Below are 20185 nucleotides of genomic sequence, written 5' to 3'. Positions count from 1 at the left end.
TACGGCCAGTGTAGGAGATCGCTCCCCACACCATGATGCCGGGTGTTGGCCCTGTGTGCCTCGGTCGTATGCAGTCCTGATTGTGGCGCTCACCTGCACGGCGCCAAACACGCATACGACCATCATTGGCACCAAGGCAGAAGCGACTCTCATCGCTGAAGATGACACGTCTCCATTCGTCCCTCCATTCACGCCTGTCGCGACACCACTGGAGGCGGGCTGCACGATGTTGGGGCGTGAGCGGAAGACGGCCTAACGGTGTGCGGGACCGTAGCCCAGCTTCATGGAGACGGTTGCGAATGGTCCTCGCCGATACCCCAGGAGCAACAGTGTCCCTAATTTGCTGGGAAGTGGCGGTGCGGTCCCCTACGGCACTGCGTAGGATCCTACGGTCTTGGCGTGCATCCGTGCGTAGCTGCGGTCCGGTTCCAGGTCGACGGGCACGTGCACCTTCCGCCGACCACTGGCGACAACATCGATGTACTGTGGAGACCTCACGCCCCACGTGTTGAGCAATTCGGCGGTACGTCCACCCGGCCTCCCGCATGCCCACTATACGCCCTCGCTCAAAGTCCGTCAACTGCACATACGGTTCACGTCCACGCTGTCGTGGCGTGCTACCAGTGTTAAAGACTGCGATGGAGCTCCGTATGCCACGGCAAACTGGCTGACACTGACGGCGGCGGTGCACAAATGCTGCGCAGCTAGCGCCATTCGACGGCCAACACCGCGGTTCCTGGTGTGTCCGCTGTGCCGTGCGTGTGATCATTGCTTGTACAGCCCTCTCGCAGTGTCCGGAACCAGTATGATGGGTCTGACACACCGGTGTCAATGTGTTCTTTTTTCCATTTCCAGGAGTGTATATATTGTGAGGCTACAGTGAAGATCTCTAGCTCTTTAAATAAGTTTCTGCAGGATGATCTTGGATGAGCTCCAGCAATTATTCTGATTACACGCTTTTGTGCAATGAACACTCTTTTACTCAATGCTGAGTTACCCCAGAATATGATGTCATACGAAAGCAGAGAATGAAAATAGGCGTGGTAAGCTAATTTACTCAGATGTATATCGCCAAAATTTGCAATGAGTATAATAGCATAAGTAGCTGAACTCAAACGTTTCAGCAGATCCTCAGTGTTTCTTTCCAGTTCAACCCCCAGACACATCCTGTGGTAAGGTATGGATTTTTACGCTGTCTGGAAAGTGAGACTATCGGGAAAGGTACTAAAGTGCTACTTTGGGTCGTATCGTATCCTTCTCCACTTGTTGGACGCCACATACGAAATCGAGTATTAATACCGTCGATCAAGAAGACAAAAGGGCAGAGAAGTCGACCATTTCCTCTGTATGAAGCCCTACAACAATCCTGAAGCGCAGGTCGCCGATGGGAAGCTGAAGACCTACTGAACTATCGTGGTGCTTAGACGGGAGTAGCGTGGATCAGGCAGGGATGACATACAGAGGACCACTGACAAGACCTAGATCCAGGGTGCTGTACTCATCTCCAATGCTTATAAAAATGCTCTTAACGCCTTTTTAAGAGACAGTCTTCACTCCTTCCGATCTGATCATGTAAGCGTCGAAAAGTTGTGGAATGTCTTCAAAGAGATAGTATCGACAGAAATTGAGAGATATATAACAAATAAATTAATAAGTGATGGTACTGAAGCCCCATGGTACACAAAACGGGTCAGATCGTTGTTGCAGAAGCAACGAAAAAAATCATGCCAAATTTAAACGAACGCTAAATCCCAAAGATTGGCAAAGTTTTACAGAAGTTCGAAATATGCCGCGTACTTCAATGCGAGATGCTTTTAATAATTTCCACAACGAAATTCTGTCTCGAAATCTGGCGGAAAACCCAAAGAGATTCTGGTAATACATAAAGCACACCAGTGGCAAGCGGCAATCAATACCTTCACTGCGCGATAACAACGGTGAATTTACTGACAGTGCCACTAAAGCAGAGTTATTAAACACGGTTTTCCGAAATTCCTTCACCAAAGAATACGAAGTAAATATTCCTGAATGCCAATCAAGAACAACTGCCAAGATGAGAAACATAGGAGTGCATATCCTCGGTGTAAAAAAAAAGCAGCTTAAATCACTTAATAAAGGCAAGGCCTCCGGTCCAGATTGTATACCAGTCCGGTTCCTCTCAGAGTATGCTGATAAAATAGCTCCATATTTAGCAATTATATACAACCACTCGCTCACAGAAAGACCCTTACCTAAAGACTGGAAAATTGCTCAAGTCACACCGATACCCAAAAAGGAAAGAAGAAGTAATCCGCTGAATTAGGGGCCTATGTCACTAACGTCGATTTGCAGTAGGGTTTTGGAACATAAACTGTATTCGAACATTATGAAGTACCTCGAAGAAAACGATTTATTGACACATAGTCAGCACGGTTTCAGAAAATATCGTTCTTGTAAAACACAACTAGTTCTCTATACTCATGAAGTAATAAGTGCTATCGACAGGGGATGTCAAATTGATTCTACAGTATTGGATTTCCAGAAGGCTTTCGGCACCGTTCCTCACAAGCGTCTTCTAACCAAACTGCGTGCCTACGGAGTATCGCCTCAGTTGTGTGACTGGATTCGTGACTTCCTGTCAGAAAGGTCACAGTTCGTAGTAATAGACGGAAAGTCATCGAGTAAAACAGAAGTAACATCCGGCGTTCCCCAAGGAAGTGTTATAGGCCCTCTATTATTCCTGATCTATATTAACGACATAGGAGACAATCTGAGTAGCCGTCTTAGATTGTTTGCAGATGATGCTGTCATTTAACGTCTTGTAAAGTCATCAGATAATCAAAACGACTTGCAAAATGATTTAGATAAGATATCTGTATGGTGCAAAAAGTGGCTATTGACCCTGAATAAGGAAAACTTTAAAGTTATTCACATGAGTACTAAAAGAAATCAGCTAAATTTAGATTACGCGATACGTCACACCACACAAATCTGAAGCTGAAGGCTGTAAATTCAATTAAATACTTGGGGATTTTTGTTAACATCCAGTATTGATTTAAGTGTCAGGAAGTCATTTCTGAAAGTATTCGTATGGAGTGTAGCCATGTATGGAAGTGAAACATGGACGATAAATAGTTTGGACAAGAAGAGAATAAAGCTTTCGAAATGTGGTGCTACAGAAGAATGCTGAAGATTAGATGGGTAGATCACATAACTAATGAGGAAGTATTGAATAGGATTGGGGAGAAGAGAAGTTTGTGGCACAACTTGACCAGAAGAAGGGATTGGTTGGTAGGACATGTTCTGAGGCATCAAGGGATCACCAATTTAGTATTGGAGGGCAGCGTGGAGGGTAAAAATCGTAGAGGGAGACCAAGAGATGAATACACTAAGCAGATTCAGAAGGATGTAGGTTGCAGTAGGTACTGGGAGATGAAAAAGCTTGCACAGTATAGAGTAGCATGGAGAGCTGCATCAAACCAGTCTCAGGACTGAAGACCACAACAACAACAACAACAGCAACAACTTAGGGATTACAATTACAAATAACCTAAATTGGAACGATCACATAGATAATATTTTGGATAGAGCAAACCAAAGACTGCGATTCATTGACAGAACACTTAGAAGGTGCAACAGGTCTACTAAAGAGACTGCTTACACCACGCTTGTCCGCTCTATTCTGGAGTACTGCTGTGCGGTGTGGGATCCGCATCAGGTGGGACTGACGGATGCCATCGAAAAAGTACAGAGAAGGGCAACTCGATTTGTATTATCGCGAAATAGGGGAGATAGTGTCACAGACATGATAGATGAATTGGAGTGGCAATCATTGAAACAAAGGTGTTTTTTTGTTGTGATGGGATCTTCTCATAAAATTTCAATCACCAGTTTTCTCCTCCGATTGCAAAAACATTCTGTTTCCCCCCACTACATAGGGAGAAATGATCATCACGATAAAATAAGAGAAATCAGGGATCGCACTGAAAAATTTAAGTGCTCGCTTTTCCCGCGTGCCGATCGAGAGTGGAACGGTAGAGAGACAGCTTGAAGGTGGTCCATTGAACCCTCTGCTAGGCACTTTATTGTGAATAGCAGAGTAGTCACGTAGATGTAGATGTAGGAATGAGAACTTTTTCTCCAGGAGATGACCCAGTGCTGCAAGCTTCACTGCCTGCAGTGTGGTGTAGCAGCGTGCGTCGCTGGCTGGCGAGCTGTCAGTAGTTATTTATTATTTATCGTTTCCGGAAGGTTTTCGAAACTTCATATGTCTGTGCTGCTTGCATATTCTGTAATATTCAGTATCTGTATAAACAGCAGCTCTCTCCTTCCAGAAAGCTCTAATGTTCTGTCAGTACGTTGGTGTCCCTAATACAGGGTGTTTATAAATGAATATCGGGTTTTTAACGCTTTGTAATATTTATTACATTAAAATTACAGTTATAAATGATACACTCCTGGAAATGGAAAAAAGAACACATTGACACCGGTGTGTCAGACCCACCATACTTGCTCCGGACACTGCGAGAGGGCTGTACAAGCAATGATCACACGCACGGCACAGCGGACACACCAGGAACCGCGGTGTTGGCCGTCGAATGGCGCTAGCTGCGCAGCATTTATGCACCGCCGCCGTCAGTGTCAGCCAGTTTGCCGTGGCATACGGAGCTCCATCGCAGTCTTTAACACTGGTAGCATGCCACGACAGCGTGGACGTGAACCGTATGTGCAGTTGACGGACTTTGAGCGAGGGCGTATAGTGGGCATGCGGGAGGCCGGGTGGACGTACCGCCGAATTGCTCAACACGTGGGGCGTGAGGTCTCCACAGTACATCGATGTTGTCGCCAGTGGTTGGCGGAAGGTGCACGTGCCCGTCGACCTGGGACCGGACCGCAGCGACGCACGGATGCACGCCAAGACCTTAGGATCCTACGCAGTGCCGTAGGGGACCGCACCGCCACTTCCCATCAAATTAGGGACACTGTTGCTCCTGGGGTATCGGCGAGGACCATTCGCAACCGTCTCCATGAAGCTGGGCTACGGTCCCGCACACCGTTAGGCCGTCTTCCGCTCACGCCCAAACATCGTGCAGCCCGCCTCCAGTGGTGTCGCGACAGGCGTGAATGGAGGGACGAATGGAGACGTGTCATCTTCAGCGATGAGAATCGCTTCTGCCTTGGTGCCAATGATGGTCGTATGCGTGTTTGGCGCCGTGCAGGCGAGCGCCACAATCAGGACTGCATACGACCGAGGCACACAGGGCCAACACCCGGCATCATGGTGTGGGGAGCGATCTCCTACACTGGCCGTACACCACTGGTGATCGTCGAGGGGACACTGAATAGTGCACGGTACATCCAAACCGTAATCGAACCCATCGTTCTACCATTCCTAGACCGGCAAGGGAACTTGCTGTTCCAACAGGACAACGCACGTCCGCATGTATCCCGTGCCACCCAACGTGCTCTAAAAGTCAACTACCCTGGCCAGCAAGATCTCCGGATCTGTCCCCCATTGAACATGTTTGGGACTGGATGAAGCGTCGTCTCACGCGGTCTGCACGTCCAGCACGAACGCTGGTCCAACTGAGGCGCCAGGTGGAAATGGCATGGCAAGCCGTTCCACAGGACTACATCCAGCATCTCTACGATCGTCTCCATGGGAGAATAGCAGCCTGCATTGCTGCTAAAGGTGGATATACACTGTACTAGTGCCGACATTGTGCATGCTCTGTTGCCTGTGTCTATGTGCCTGTGGTTCTGTCAGTGTGATCATGTGATGTATCTGACCCCAGGAATGTGTCAATAAAGTTTCCCCTTCCTGGGACAATGAATTCACGGTGTTCTTATTTCAATTTCCAGGAGTGTATGTCAAATGAAAGAGCAACTCAAAAATTTTTATCAAGAGCCTTATAAATGTTCAATGTGAGCACCATTTGTCACACGGCACACATCAAGTCTATAGCCGAGTTCTTCCCAAACACTAAATACGCCGCAAGGGGCCCAATGACAGGACTTGCTTTGCATGACCTCTACGTTCATCCGACCTAACGCCATCGATTTTTTCCTTTGGAGCTTCATCAAGTATCGTGTGTACGTGCCTCCGCTACCAGCGGACCTCCCTGAATTAAGAAACCAGACTGAAGCAGCTGTTGCTCGTACAATCACTGAAGACACAGTTGTCAACGTTTGGCAAGAGTCACTTGATGTGTGCCATGTGACAAATGGTGCCCACATTGAACATTTATAAGCCTCTTGGTGAAACTATTTGAGTTGCTCTTTCATTTGACACATCATTTATAACTGTAATTTTAATGTAATAAATATTATAAAGCGTTAAAACCCCGATATTCATTTATAAACGCCCTGTAAATGTCCTTTCAGTAATAAGTGTTGTACTTAATCGACGACCCTGCTTTCGAATTTGGAGTTAATTGCGGTCACGATGTGACTTCATTCACCTACAGTAATTTGCGGTCAAAGTGTACTACTGTGAACTCTTAACCATATCAACAGCAATGTGACAGACAGATGAACAAAATATTGATATGAAAGTGAAGTAAATATTTCTGAATCTGTCCGTCTTAGGCACGGCGCTTTATGTGAATATGAAAACAGGGCAACAGGAAACCTGAGAGGAAGAAATAGCATAAATTTGAAATCTTTCATTTAGAAACGACATTAAAATAACGTCACAGATAAGATACAAAATAAAATCACCAAAACAAATCCTAGATGTGTTATCACGGTACTCTTAGATTATTAAATGAGCAAACCTCTTTCCATCGACACCATTACATTTTTAATTCGGACGATCCGCAGAAAGATCCCCTACTTGCACAGAAACGGGTCTGGTTTATGGTCGCTTCCTCTGTGTGAAGTATTTCAGACTATTCTAGTCGTGCATTCCTTATGCCTACCACATACCAAGAATAACAATTAGTCATCCTCTCAAACTGAGACTTAACGAGTGCTATCAATTTTGTATCTACAAATATGTGAACTCAGTGTCAGGAACGGCGTTTCTGAATGTTCTGCCAAGCATGAAACTCACAACCAGTACACCAGAGCTAAGAGCTAAGACACCTCAAGGCATATGCTAGTAAGAATTTTAAACTTGAGAAGTAGATGCTCTTAAGGTTGTTTAATAAATTGCCCCTATATATTGGGCAAATGGTATTAAGGCTGAAAAGCAAGCAAAAGCTGTGTAACTGACTATCAGATAACTTGTATTGCATAACACAAGAATGACATAGGCCTAATATGCGTAACATTAACTTCATGTTTCAGGTCATAGTTAGACTTACATTCCATTATTTTAAAGTAATTATTATTAAGTTTATTTCATTGTAACTGAACTATGATCATCTTGCAAGGAAGTTTAGGGAAAGTGGCTTGAAGGAAGGCAAAAACCACCCAGAAGAAGGTGGTGTGTGGACGGCAACAATGAATGCAGCTGTGGGAACAGGTCTGAGAAGAACAGTGTGTACTTCCTGAAGTGCTAGGAATTGCTACTCTCGTGTGTCACATTATCTGAGGTTTTATTTACGACTGGCAATCTGTGCATCCCTCTTGATGGGATTGATATAGCAGAAGCTTTATTCTGAGGTTTGTATTTCTTTCCACTCTTTTCTCCTGTAATGGTCTGCAAATTCCAGAATAATTTGAATAGCGCAAGAGAAGTTATCTAGATATTACACTAAGCCATTTTTTCGTTAGACGCAGTAAGCAAGCATAAGCAATAGCAGTGAAGATGAATGCTACAGCCAACAGTACACAGGTTACTACACTCATTGTAAAATGTTTGCTCACTTTGTATGCGTGTAAAATGTGGATTCAGTGCTTTAGATTAAGAAAAACCCTGATATTATACTTAGCCCCTGCTATGTTTATATAAAAATATATGTTAATAATGTGTGAACGCTTTATATGTTTTAGAGATATGGTTAATTTTATTGTTGTTGACTGCTCCCAAATATTTCTATTGTGATTTACAAACGCAAAAGCTTATGACTGCAACAGAGGGGTGGTTGGATTACATTTCCGTTGGGCATACTTTCCCCTCAAGCAAGTTAAATAGGTAATAAGTTCCGCCATATTTCTAAACAGTAATATAATTGTCAATAGAATATTTATCATTGACATCAATATACACATAAGATTTCACGATAGAACGTGGGAACATTCATCAACACTACAATGTCAAACAAAAAGCTGCAAATCATTTGGAACTAAAAAGAAGGTTATATAAGAACAGTAGGTACACTGTGCAAGAATTGAGAAATCCAAAAATAGATTCAGTAAGAATATTACTAAACTGCACACTTCTCTAACAGTTCACCATTTACAGGTGGCTGCACTTGTTAATCCCAAGCATGCTTGTAATTTGTAAACACTAACAGTACTCTACTCACCGGGGTAGTCAATATACGCTGCCAACATGCGCTCAGGGCTATCCCATGCAGCATGCAGGTCTCTTCGTCAGCACCTTACCGGCACAGTGCTGCCAATCTGAAGCGACAGTGTAGCCGCGGAAACAGCCACAGCGCACTCTGCCCGCACTCCCTATTTCGGCAGTCGTGTGGTGGCACACCTGTGAGCAGGCACGACACATGTGCTCTACCTCCAGCAGGCTAGATGGCTCTGCTTTATCTCCAGCAGCCATTCTCCTGGCGCTCACTTCTTCAGTGGTGGTGCTACCAATCTCAGAGCTTTTCCTGTCAACAATACTTGGCTCGCCAACTGATTCCAGAGGTATAGAATGACCGAATTTATCAGTCCTCACATTTTGTTCATCTTTCACGCCACCTCTGTAGTTGTAATAGGCTGATGATGTGCTTGTTCCATTCCTACCTATGGCATTAATCTTTCTGGATCCAATTTCATCGACTATGCCACTTCTGTCTTGCATGTTATCTTCTGTTACAGCTCCAAAGTGACTGACAATTTTTGCTTTTGAACTGTCTATCCTGTCAACGGCGCGTTCGAGCCTTCCAGTATTAAATTCTCTGAGATTTCCACCTACATCCCTCTGGAATGGAACTTCTGAAACAGAGGAACTACCATTATAGCTGAGGAGCATATGTGCATTACGTTTTCTTGCACTGACATCTTCAAGTCTTTGACTGCTTTCTGGTGATTTCTCAGAACTCAAGGTAGGTGTGCTGTTTATAGCATACCCTTTCTCATAACCACCAATATGTCTCTCAGGAAGGAGCATGACTGTTTTTGATTTCACTGCCTCATAATTTCCATCACCTTCCTGGAAATGTATATAGCTGTCTGGATTTTTCTGACTGGCCACTACAGCCTTGTTGCCTTCATCAATAAGATCTTCATGTACATTTTTCACGGGAGATAAGTCATTAGGCAAGAAAGACTCTACTGAGCGCCTCACATATTCTGCCCGATCACTGTCACTCCAACTTGTTTCGAGGCCAAATAGCGGCAAAGCCAAAGGTGTTGGTGCATATTCACTGTCACCATCAAAGAATAATGCTTCCTCTGTGGGATGAGGATTGGATGACAAAGTAACATATACTTTAGACACATCATGCAAAGGCAATGACCTGTCGCTATTGTCAAACACGTTATCCACACTGTCGTTTTGGCTGATGGTAAGACTGGTCATACTAATTCCAACATTGGCAGATTTTATTCCAGCATTATCATTCTGTCTTTCCTGAATTTCAGTTGTGAATTTTTCTTTGTTTGTATCCTGGTGTTTTGCACTTTTCGATGAGAGTAAGAAAGTATAAGAACCTTGTTTGCTGGGATAACTAATGTTTGTAATTGATACATCTGTAACTGATGTATAAATCCCCTGCAACTGCTTATTGCTTCCTACAGCACTCTGACTCAGATCCTCCTCAGACAGAACTTGATGTTTTTGATTAGGTCTTTCTGAAGCGCTTGAATGTGATAAGTTATTGCAACATAATGATCTAGTACCAGAAGATAAATTCTCTTTACTATTAGCAAGAGAAACTTCTCCCATAGCTGTGTCTCGGGACTGTTCTTCATTTGACGGTACATGAGGTACCGGAGTACTGAGAATACTCTCCCTTTCCCCATTCAAGGGACTGTTAGGCGTAGCAGATCCTACACTTGCAGTGTTAGTAGAATGTTGATTCACTACATGATCTATTACTTGTAAGGTAGATTCAGTAGCAGTCGCAGATGAAGAAAACAAGGGACTTTTCAAAGTTGATTTCGTTGTGATATAGTTGTTAAGTGAAACGCTACTTCCACTATGCCGCGATGGTGGCTTCGTTGTTTGCAAAATATGAGCTATAAGTGGTCTAATCCTATGAAGGTTATGGCCTGGCACATGATGCTGTGTTCCTTGCTCGAAATCATGTTTCTCCTGTACAGTCTTATAAAGACTGACACGATTATTTTGTACTTGCGGGTCATACTGTACTGTTGGATTAAACATTACTTGTTCAGTGTTTGTTAGATGTGACTTAATCAAGGAAGTTCCTTGGATCCTGCCTGGAGTTGCACTTCTTCCTGAAGCGTAGAAAACATCATCAGTCCTGCAACAAAAGAAAATGTCAAAATATCATTAATTTATGCTTTATATACGTCATAACAATTTAAAAGTCAATAACTTTCTTCCTATTATGAGTGACTATTTCCGGTTGTCATACTCATTAACTAACCAAAATTAATTTATCCAGACTACATGAAGAAAAAGTACTCAAGATCCGGTGTCTAATGCCAAAAGGCAGTACAGCTAAAGAACTGGAATGCAATCACAATTTATCCTGCAGGTAAAGGGGCTATTTTTTCATAAGCCAAATGGTGTAACATACATTTTGAGAACACAATGGTTCATCATAATGCATAATGGTAAACTGCAGTTGTCCCACTAAATTTTCAATCACATATGCACAGAAAATTACAGCTCAGGGACTAGCACAAAAGACATACCATTCACATAGCTAAAATGCAAATGCTATTGCTGGAATCAAACAAGTTCTACAGCAGATGCAATGCGGCCACTGCATGAGAAAGAATCTCTGCCTATAACTGAAACAAATATGCTACGCTCAGATTTTAAAACCTCAACATAAGTGACTGCATTGTCTACCATCCAACCACCTAGTAGCACTAACATTTTTCTCAATCCCTCTGCTCTGCACACTACAGTACATGTATGTATTCTCAAACTGAGCCAAAGTACTGCATAACATTACAGTTCCACCTGTAGGGTGTAACACACACCAGGCAAGATGGTCCTCTATGTGACTGCCCTAACACATCAGGCACTTTAAAAGTGTCAATAAACTCATTGTCTATTACTATCAACAGCAGCCATGTTCAAAATGGATCTAACATGTATCTAATAATCAACACAACCACAGTACAATCATGGCAGAGCTATCTAAATGAGTTAACTACAACACCTGCCTCCTTCACATTCATTAACACTCAGAGTACTATCCTACACTCCTTCAATACTATATGGCAGAAATTCGGCTACACGACATACATCAATTAACAATGCACATGAGTATCACTTGCATGCTATGAAGGAGAAATTGCCACTACACAGTGCAACAGTTCAGTGGTCTAAAAATGGTGTAAGTATACTCTCATAGCACTGATGCTCTAATTTATACCTGGCATTTGGCCCAAACAACTACAGGTGCTCACAACAATTCCTATCAATCAATATCACCGTACAATGCACAAGCCACTGCTGGGCGCAAATACAGAAATAGACACGCAAACATATGAAATATACAGTCCACAGACGCTAACTTTATGTTATCTGCTCCTTCTGTCTAATCATTCCTTGCACAACTACTTTCCGCCATCTAGACGCTGTAAACTACACAGTAGTTCTCCTGCTGGCCGACAGGGGCGCTTCTGCGCGCTCGTTTCGCTTAGTCCCCCATCTAGTAAACACAGCTACCCCCACTACAATTTCTGCTTCCATTTTCTTACTTTACGACTGCTGGCTAATATTGGATACCAAGCAAACTGACAACTTAATAAACTTCACATTCCTAAGCAATAGGGTGTGTCGTGTATTTCGCTCTTATATGAAATTTTTCCCGTTTCTTGCCGAAAGACTGATGGCTGTTCACAGATGAAAACTTGGTCTTAGGGATCAGACACCTTGCAACCACAATGAAATGCCATTTACAAATTCGCTTAAGTCATTGAAATGTGTCGCCTCGCTAGTTAAGCACCCTCTTCAGTCAGTGCAATGCTTCATAATTATGGGAACATATAATGTAGCATTAAACATACAAGCTTCTTCCATATGGTGCCAAATACACCCGCAGAAAAATTAAGTCTTGGGCTCATCTACCGTTGATTGTTCTTTCAAAAAAAAAAAAAAAAAAAAAAAAAATAATAAAGAACTATCCGGCTCCCTACCCTGCCTCTTGTCTCATTGACCCAATCTTGCATATTGCATGACAAAAATGAAAATATGTGATTGTGTGCTAAAAAGGAATCTTCAGTGCCAACCACCTATAACAGATACAAACAATACGAGACATTTTTCTATGGCACCCACCTTGTAATATAGTGGGCAGCTAATTTTGCCCACCTTACATACAGGGAACAGTCACACCCACAAACGGTGAGATGCAGAAAAAAAGGTGCCATCAGAAGCCAACTGCCCTTGATCATAAAAAATGTATGGCTTCTGCTAGAATTCTCACCAATGCCTTTTATACCCCTGCATTTTTTAATGCTTACGTTGGTTTATATTCAGTATCATGGATACTAATCCTACCCCACAAGACAATGTGAGACCTTCCTTTTCAGTATGCCACACGGTGTAACATACATTCTCATGGCAAAACGGACCATAAATAAGCACCAACTATTACACTAAAGCCTCTGTCACACATGAACAGCAAATCCACAGTCCAAGGAATACTACGACAGACACACGAATTGCACTGATGGAAATGAAAACATCATGCCTTGAGTAGACCAAATTCTGCACTGCATGAGAAACATGCCCTACCTGTAGCCTGCAGCTGAAACAAGTATGCTACATATGCAATCACAATACCACACTCAACACCACAGACTGCATTTGCTGCTATCCAACCACTTACTAGCACTAACTCTTCTGTCAATCCATCTGCTCTGCACACTACAGGAAATGTATGTATTCTCAAAGTGAGCCAAACTCTTGCATGACATTACAGTTACACCTGTGAGGTGTAGCACACATCAGGCAAGACTCTGTCATCTATGTGACTGTGCATACACATCAGTCACCTTAAACGTGTAAACAAATTCATTTCCTACTGCTATCAACAGCAATTCCACAGTCATCAGTGCTAATTATCGACCTGTACACACAGCCATATTCATAAAAGATCAAACATGTATCTAATGACCAACACAAGACAAAACAATGAAAGTACAATGCCGGCACTGATATATAAACGAGTTAACCTCCCACACTTTCATCAACACTCAGTTTACTGCCCTAGTCTCCTTCAATAATTTCTGGCAGAAAATAGCTAAACACAACATACATCAGTAAACATTGCACTTGAGTACCACTTGCATCCCTCTAGACACAACAGCACTTCAGTGGTCCACAAACGGTGTAGGGATTCACACTAGCACTTGCACAACAGCTTACCCAATTCGAGAATGTTTTTCACTAGCTTCCAAACACTGTATACAATCCCTGAGGGAACACAGCCTATCTGGTGTGCATTGTCCCTCACAACCATCAGCCAAACTCTTACACAACTGCAGACCGAGTTTACAGACAAACACACCTTCAAACATTGTTTACATTAGACTCACACTCCCTTAGGAGTTACTAAGAATTGCCACAGAGGTGGTATTTCACATCTCTATGGCGGGGTATTGGTAAAAGTTTTCAACTAGCAATAATCGCACCTCAGTTACACTTCACTGGTTACGATATTGCCACTGCGCAAAGGTAAACAACCTTGCACCTAGAGCTACTATTTATACCTGACGCCTGACGCAACCACCTATGGGTACTCATATCACTTCTCATCTATCAGTATCTCCCAACACTGCACAAGTCGCCTGCTGCACACAAATACAGAAATACACACGCAGACATATGAAACACACAGTCCCCAGACGCTAACTGTTTGTTTTTCGCTCCTTCTGTATAATCCTTCCTTGCCTAGCTACCTTCCGCCATCTTGGCGCTGTAAACTGCACAGTAGTTCTCCCGCTGGCCGACAGGGGCGCTTCTGCGCGCTCGCTTCTCTTAGCCCCACACTGACAAAAGTGGTACTACCTCATCTAGTAAACACAGCTACCCCCACTACAATTTCTGCTTCCATTTTCTTACTTTACGACTGCTGGCTAATATTGGATACCAAGCAAACTGACAACTTAATAAACTTCACATTCCTAAGCAATAGGGTGTGTCGTGTATTTCGCTCTTATATGAAATTTTTCCCGTTTCTTGCCGAAAGACTGATGGCTGTTCACAGATGAAAACTTGGTCTCAGGGATCAGACACCTCGCAACCACAATGAAATGCCATTTACAAATTCGCTTAAGTCATTGAAATGTGTCGCCTCGCTAGTTAAGCACCCTCTTCAGTCAGTGCAATGCTTCATAATTATGGGAACATATAATGTAGCATTAAACATACAAGCTTCTTCCATATGGTGCCAAATACACCCGCAGAAAAATTAAGTCTTGGGCTCATCTACCGTTGATTGATCTTTCCAAAAAAAAAAAAAAAAAAATCATAAAGAACTATCTGGCTCCCTACCCTGCCTCTTGTCTCATTGACCCAATCTTGCATATTGCATGACAAAAATGAAAATATGCGATTGTGTGCTAAAAAGGAATCTTCAGTGCCAACCACCTATAACAGATACAAACAATACGAGACATTTTTCTATGGCACCCACCTTGTAATATAGTGGGCAGCTAATTTTGCCCACCTTACATACAGGGAACAGTCACACCCACAAACGGTGAGATGCAGAAAAAAAAGGTGCCATCAGAAGCCAACTGCCCTTGATCATAAAAAATGTATGGCTTCTGCTAGAATTCTCACCAATGCCTTTTATACCCCTGCATTTTTTAATGCTTACATTGGTTTATATTCAGTATCATGGATACTAATCCTACCCCACAAGACAATGTGAGACCTTTCTTTTCAGTATGCCACACGGTGTAACATACATTCTCATGGCAAAACGGACCATAAATAAGCACCAACTATTACACTAAAGCCTCTGTCACACATGAACAGCAAATCCACAGTCCAAGGAATACTACGACAGACACACGAATTGCACTGATGGAAATGAAAACATCATGCCTTGAGTAGACCAAATTCTGCACTGCATGAGAAACATGCCCTACCTGTAGCCTGCAGCTGAAACAAGTATGCTACATATGCAATCACAATACCACACTCAACACCACAGACTGCATTTGCTGCTATCCAACCACTTACTAGCACTAACTCTTCTGTCAATCCATCTGCTCTGCACACTACAGGAAATGTATGTATTCTCAAAGTGAGCCAAACTCTTGCATGACATTACAGTTACACCTGTGAGGTGTAGCACACATCAGGCAAGACTGTCATCTATGTGACTGTGCATACACATCAGTCACCTTAAACGTGTAAACAAATTCATTTCCTACTGCTATCAACAGCAATTCCACAGTCATCAGTGCTAATTATCGACCTGTACACACAGCCATATTCATAAAAGATCAAACATGTATCTAATGACCAACACAAGACAAAACAACGAAAGTACAATGCCGGCACTGATATATAAACGAGTTAACCTCCCACACTTTCATCAACACTCAGTGTACTGCCCTAGTCTCCTTCAATAATTTCTGGCAGAAAATAGCTAAACACAACATACATCAGTAAACATTGCACTTGAGTACCACTTGCATCCCTCTAGACACAACAGCACTTCAGTGGTCCACAAACGGTGTAGGGATTCACACTAGCACTTGCACAACAGCTTACCCAATTCGAGAATGTTTTTCACTAGCTTCCAAACACTGTATACAATCCCTGAGGGAACACAGCCTATCTGGTGTGCATTGTCCCTCACAACCATCAGCCAAACTCTTACACAACTGCAGACCGAGTTTACAGACAAACACACCTTCAAACATTGTTTACATTAGACTCACACTCCCTTAGGAGTTACTAAGAATTGCCACAGAGGTGGTATTTCACATCTCTATGGCGGGGTATTGGTAAAAGTTTTCAACTAGCAATAATCGCACCTCAGTTACACTTCACTGGTTACGATATTGCCACTGCGCAAAGGTAAACAACCTTGCACCTAGAGCTACTATTTATACCTGACGCCTGACGCAACCACCTATGGGTACTCATATCACTTCTCATCTATCAGTATCTCCCAACACTGCACAAGTCGCCTGCTGCACACAAATACAGAAATACACACGCAGACATATGAAACACACAGTCCCCAGACGCTAACTGTTTGTTTTTCGCTCCTTCTGTATAATCCTTCCTTGCCTAGCTACCTTCCGCCATCTTGGCGCTGTAAACTGCACAGTAGTTCTCCCGCTGGCCGACAGGGGCGCTTCTGCGCGCTCGCTTCTCTTAGCCCCACACTGACAAAAGTGGTACTACCTCATCTAGTAAACACAGCTACCCCCACTACAATTTCTGCTTCCATTTTCTTACTTTACGACTGCTGGCTAATATTGGATACCAAGCAAACTGACAACTTAATAAACTTCACATTCCTAAGCAATAGGGTGTGTCGTGTATTTCGCTCTTATATGAAATTTTTCCCGTTTCTTGCCGAAAGACTGATGGCTGTTCACAGATGAAAACTTGGTCTTAGGGATCAGACACCTCGCAACCACAATGAAATGCCATTTACAAATTCGCTTAAGTCATTGAAATGTGTCGCCTCGCTAGTTAAGCACCCTCTTCAGTCAGTGCAATGCTTCATAATTATGGGAACATATAATGTAGCATTAAACATACAAGCTTCTTCCATATGGTGCCAAATACACCCGCAGAAAAATTAAGTCTTGGGCTCATCTACCGTTGATTGATCTTTCCAAAAAAAAAAAAAAAAATCATAAAGAACTATCTGGCTCCCTACCCTGCCTCTTGTCTCATTGACCCAATCTTGCATATTGCATGACAAAAATGAAAATATGCGATTGTGTGCTAAAAAGGAATCTTCAGTGCCAACCACCTATAACAGATACAAACAATACGAGACATTTTTCTATGGCACCCACCTTGTAATATAGTGGGCAGCTAATTTTGCCCACCTTACATACAGGGAACAGTCACACCCACAAACGGTGAGATGCAGAAAAAAAGGTGCCATCAGAAGCCAACTGCCCTTGATCATAAAAAATGTATGGCTTCTGCTAGAATTCTCACCAATGCCTTTTATACCCCTGCATTTTTTAATGCTTACATTGGTTTATATTCAGTATCATGGATACTAATCCTACCCCACAAGACAATGTGAGACCTTTCTTTTCAGTATGCCACACGGTGTAACATACATTCTCATGGCAAAACGGACCATAAATAAGCACCAACTATTACACTAAAGCCTCTGTCACACATGAACAGCAAATCCACAGTCCAAGGAATACTACGACAGACACACGAATTGCACTGATGGAAATGAAAACATCATGCCTTGAGTGGACCAAATTCTGCACTGCATGAGAAACATGCCCTACCTGTAGCCTGCAGCTGAAACAAGTATGCTACATATGCAATCACAATACCACACTCAACACCACAGACTGCATTTGCTGCTATCCAACCACTTACTAGCACTAACTCTTCTGTCAATCCATCTGCTCTGCACACTACAGGAAATGTATGTATTCTCAAAGTGAGCCAAACTCTTGCATGACATTACAGTTACACCTGTGAGGTGTAGCACACATCAGGCAAGACTCTGTCATCTATGTGACTGTGCATACACATCAGTCACCTTAAACGTGTAAACAAATTCATTTCCTACTGCTATCAACAGCAATTCCACAGTCATCAGTGCTAATTATCGACCTGTACACACAGCCATATTCATAAAAGATCAAACATGTATCTAATGACCAACACAAGAAAACAACGAAAGTACAATGCCGGCACTGATATATAAACGAGTTAACCTCCCACACTTTCATCAACACTCAGTGTACTGCCCTAGTCTCCTTCAATAATTTCTGGCAGAAAATAGCTAAACACAACATACATCAGTAAACATTGCACTTGAGTACCACTTGCATCCCTCTAGACACAACAGCACTTCAGTGGTCCACAAACGGTGTAGGGACTCACACTAGCACTTGCACAACAGCTTACCCAATTCGAGAATGTTTTTCACTAGCTTCCAAACACTGTATACAATCCCTGAGGGAACACAGCCTATCTGGTGTGCATTGTCCCTCACAACCATCAGCCAAACTCTTACACAATTGCAGACCGAGTTTACAGACAAACACACCTTCAAACATTGTTTACATTAGACTCACACTCCCTTAGGAGTTACTAAAAATTGCCACAGAGGTGGTATTTCACATCTCTATGGCAAGGTATTGGTAAAAGTTTTCAACTAGCAATAAACGCACCTCAGTTACACTTCACTGGTTACGATATCGCCACTGCGCAAAGGTAAACAACCTTGCACCTAGAGCTACTATTTATACCTGACGCCTGACGCAACCACCTATGGGTACTCATATCACTTATCATCTATCAGTATCTCCCAACACTGCACAAGTCGCCTGCTGCACACAAATACAGAAATACACACGCAGACATATGAAACACACAGTCCCCAGACGCTAACTGTTTGTTTTTCGCTCCATCTGTATAATCCTTCCTTGCCTAGCTACCTTCCGCCATCTTGGCGCTGTAAACTGCACAGTAGTTCTCCCGCTGGCCGACAGGGGCGCTTCTGCGCGCTCGCTTCTCTTAGCCCCACACTGACAAAAGTGGTACTACCTCATCTAGTAAACACAGCTACCCCCACTACAATTTCTGCTTCCATTTTCTTACTTTACGACTGCTGGCTAATATTGGATACCAAGCAAACTGACAACTTAATAAACTTCACATTCCTAAGCAATAGGGTGTGTCGTGTATTTCGCTCTTATATGAAATTTTTCCCGTTTCTTGCCGAAAGACTGATGGCTGTTCACAGATGAAAACTTGGTCTTAGGGATCAGACACCTTGCAACCACAATGAAATGCCATTTACAAATTCGCTTAAGTCATTGAAATGTGTCGCCTCGCTAGTTAAGCACCCTCTTCAGTCAGTGCAATGCTTCGTAATTATGGGAACATATACTGTAGCATTAAACATACAAGCTTCTTCCATATGGTGCCAAATACACCCGCAGAAAAATTAAGTCTTGGGCTCATCTACCGTTGATTATGTTCTTTCCAAAAAAAAAAAAAAAAAAATCATAAAGAACTATCCGGCTCCCTACCCTGCCTCTTGTCTCATTGACCCAATCTTGCATATTGCATGACAAAAATGAAAATATGTGATTGTGTGCTAAAAAGGAATCTTCAGTGCCAACCACCTATAACAGATACAAACAATACGAGACATTTTTCTATGGCACCCACCTTGTAATATAGTGGGCAGCTAATTTTGCCCACCTTACATACAGGGAACAGTCACACCCACAAACGGTGAGATGCAGAAAAAAAAGGTGCCATCAGAAGCCAACTGCCCTTGATCATAAAAAATGTATGGCTTCTGCTAGAATTCTCACCAATGCCTTTTATACCCCTGCATTTTTTAATGCTTACATTGGTTTATATTCAGTATCATGGATACTAATCCTACCCCACAAGACAATGTGAGACCTTTCTTTTCAGTATGCCACACGGTGTAACATACATTCTCATGGCAAAACGGACCATAAATAAGCACCAACTATTACACTAAAGCCTCTGTCACACATGAACAGCAAATCCACAGTCCAAGGAATACTACGACAGACACACGAATTGCACTGATGGAAATGAAAACATCATGCCTTGAGTAGACCAAATTCTGCACTGCATGAGAAACATGCCCTACCTGTAGCCTGCAGCTGAAACAAGTATGCTACATATGCAATCACAATACCACACTCAACACCACAGACTGCATTTGCTGCTATCCAACCACTTACTAGCACTAACTCTTCTGTCAATCCATCTGCTCTG

General features: G+C 42.8%; 1 protein-coding gene and 3 non-coding genes across 6 annotated transcripts in view; all 4 read right to left on the bottom strand.

The window, feature by feature from the left end:
• LOC124717139 overlaps positions 1–10404 on the bottom strand; it is a 149280-nt gene extending 138876 nt beyond the window's left edge. For 2 of the 3 annotated variants that reach the window (XM_047243885.1, XM_047243886.1), the window contains exon 1: positions 8473–10404. In XM_047243885.1, coding sequence (XP_047099841.1) covers positions 8473–9976 — 1504 coding nt within the window. In that variant the 5' untranslated portion in view covers positions 9977–10404. Of the gene's footprint in view, positions 1–8393 lie in introns of all 3 variants that reach the window. The other variant, XM_047243887.1, reaches the window with a different exon arrangement.
• Positions 10405–13777: 3373 nt separating this feature from the next.
• Positions 13778–13917, bottom strand: LOC124717539. The gene has a single exon (XR_007005798.1). It is a non-coding gene; the product is annotated as a U4 spliceosomal RNA (small nuclear RNA).
• Positions 13918–16138: 2221 nt separating this feature from the next.
• LOC124717538 lies at positions 16139–16278 on the bottom strand. Its single transcript, XR_007005797.1, has one exon. It is a non-coding gene; the product is annotated as a U4 spliceosomal RNA (small nuclear RNA).
• Positions 16279–18496: 2218 nt separating this feature from the next.
• Positions 18497–18636, bottom strand: LOC124717545. The gene has a single exon (XR_007005803.1). It is a non-coding gene; the product is annotated as a U4 spliceosomal RNA (small nuclear RNA).
• Positions 18637–20185: the final 1549 nt, after the last annotated feature.

This window comes from Schistocerca piceifrons, chromosome 9 (assembly GCF_021461385.2).
Source record: "Schistocerca piceifrons isolate TAMUIC-IGC-003096 chromosome 9, iqSchPice1.1, whole genome shotgun sequence".
In the NCBI taxonomy this organism is placed as follows: Eukaryota; Metazoa; Arthropoda; class Insecta; order Orthoptera; family Acrididae; genus Schistocerca; species Schistocerca piceifrons.
The sequence above is the reverse complement of the archived record's forward strand: the minus strand, read 5'-3'. Positions and strand labels throughout refer to the sequence as shown.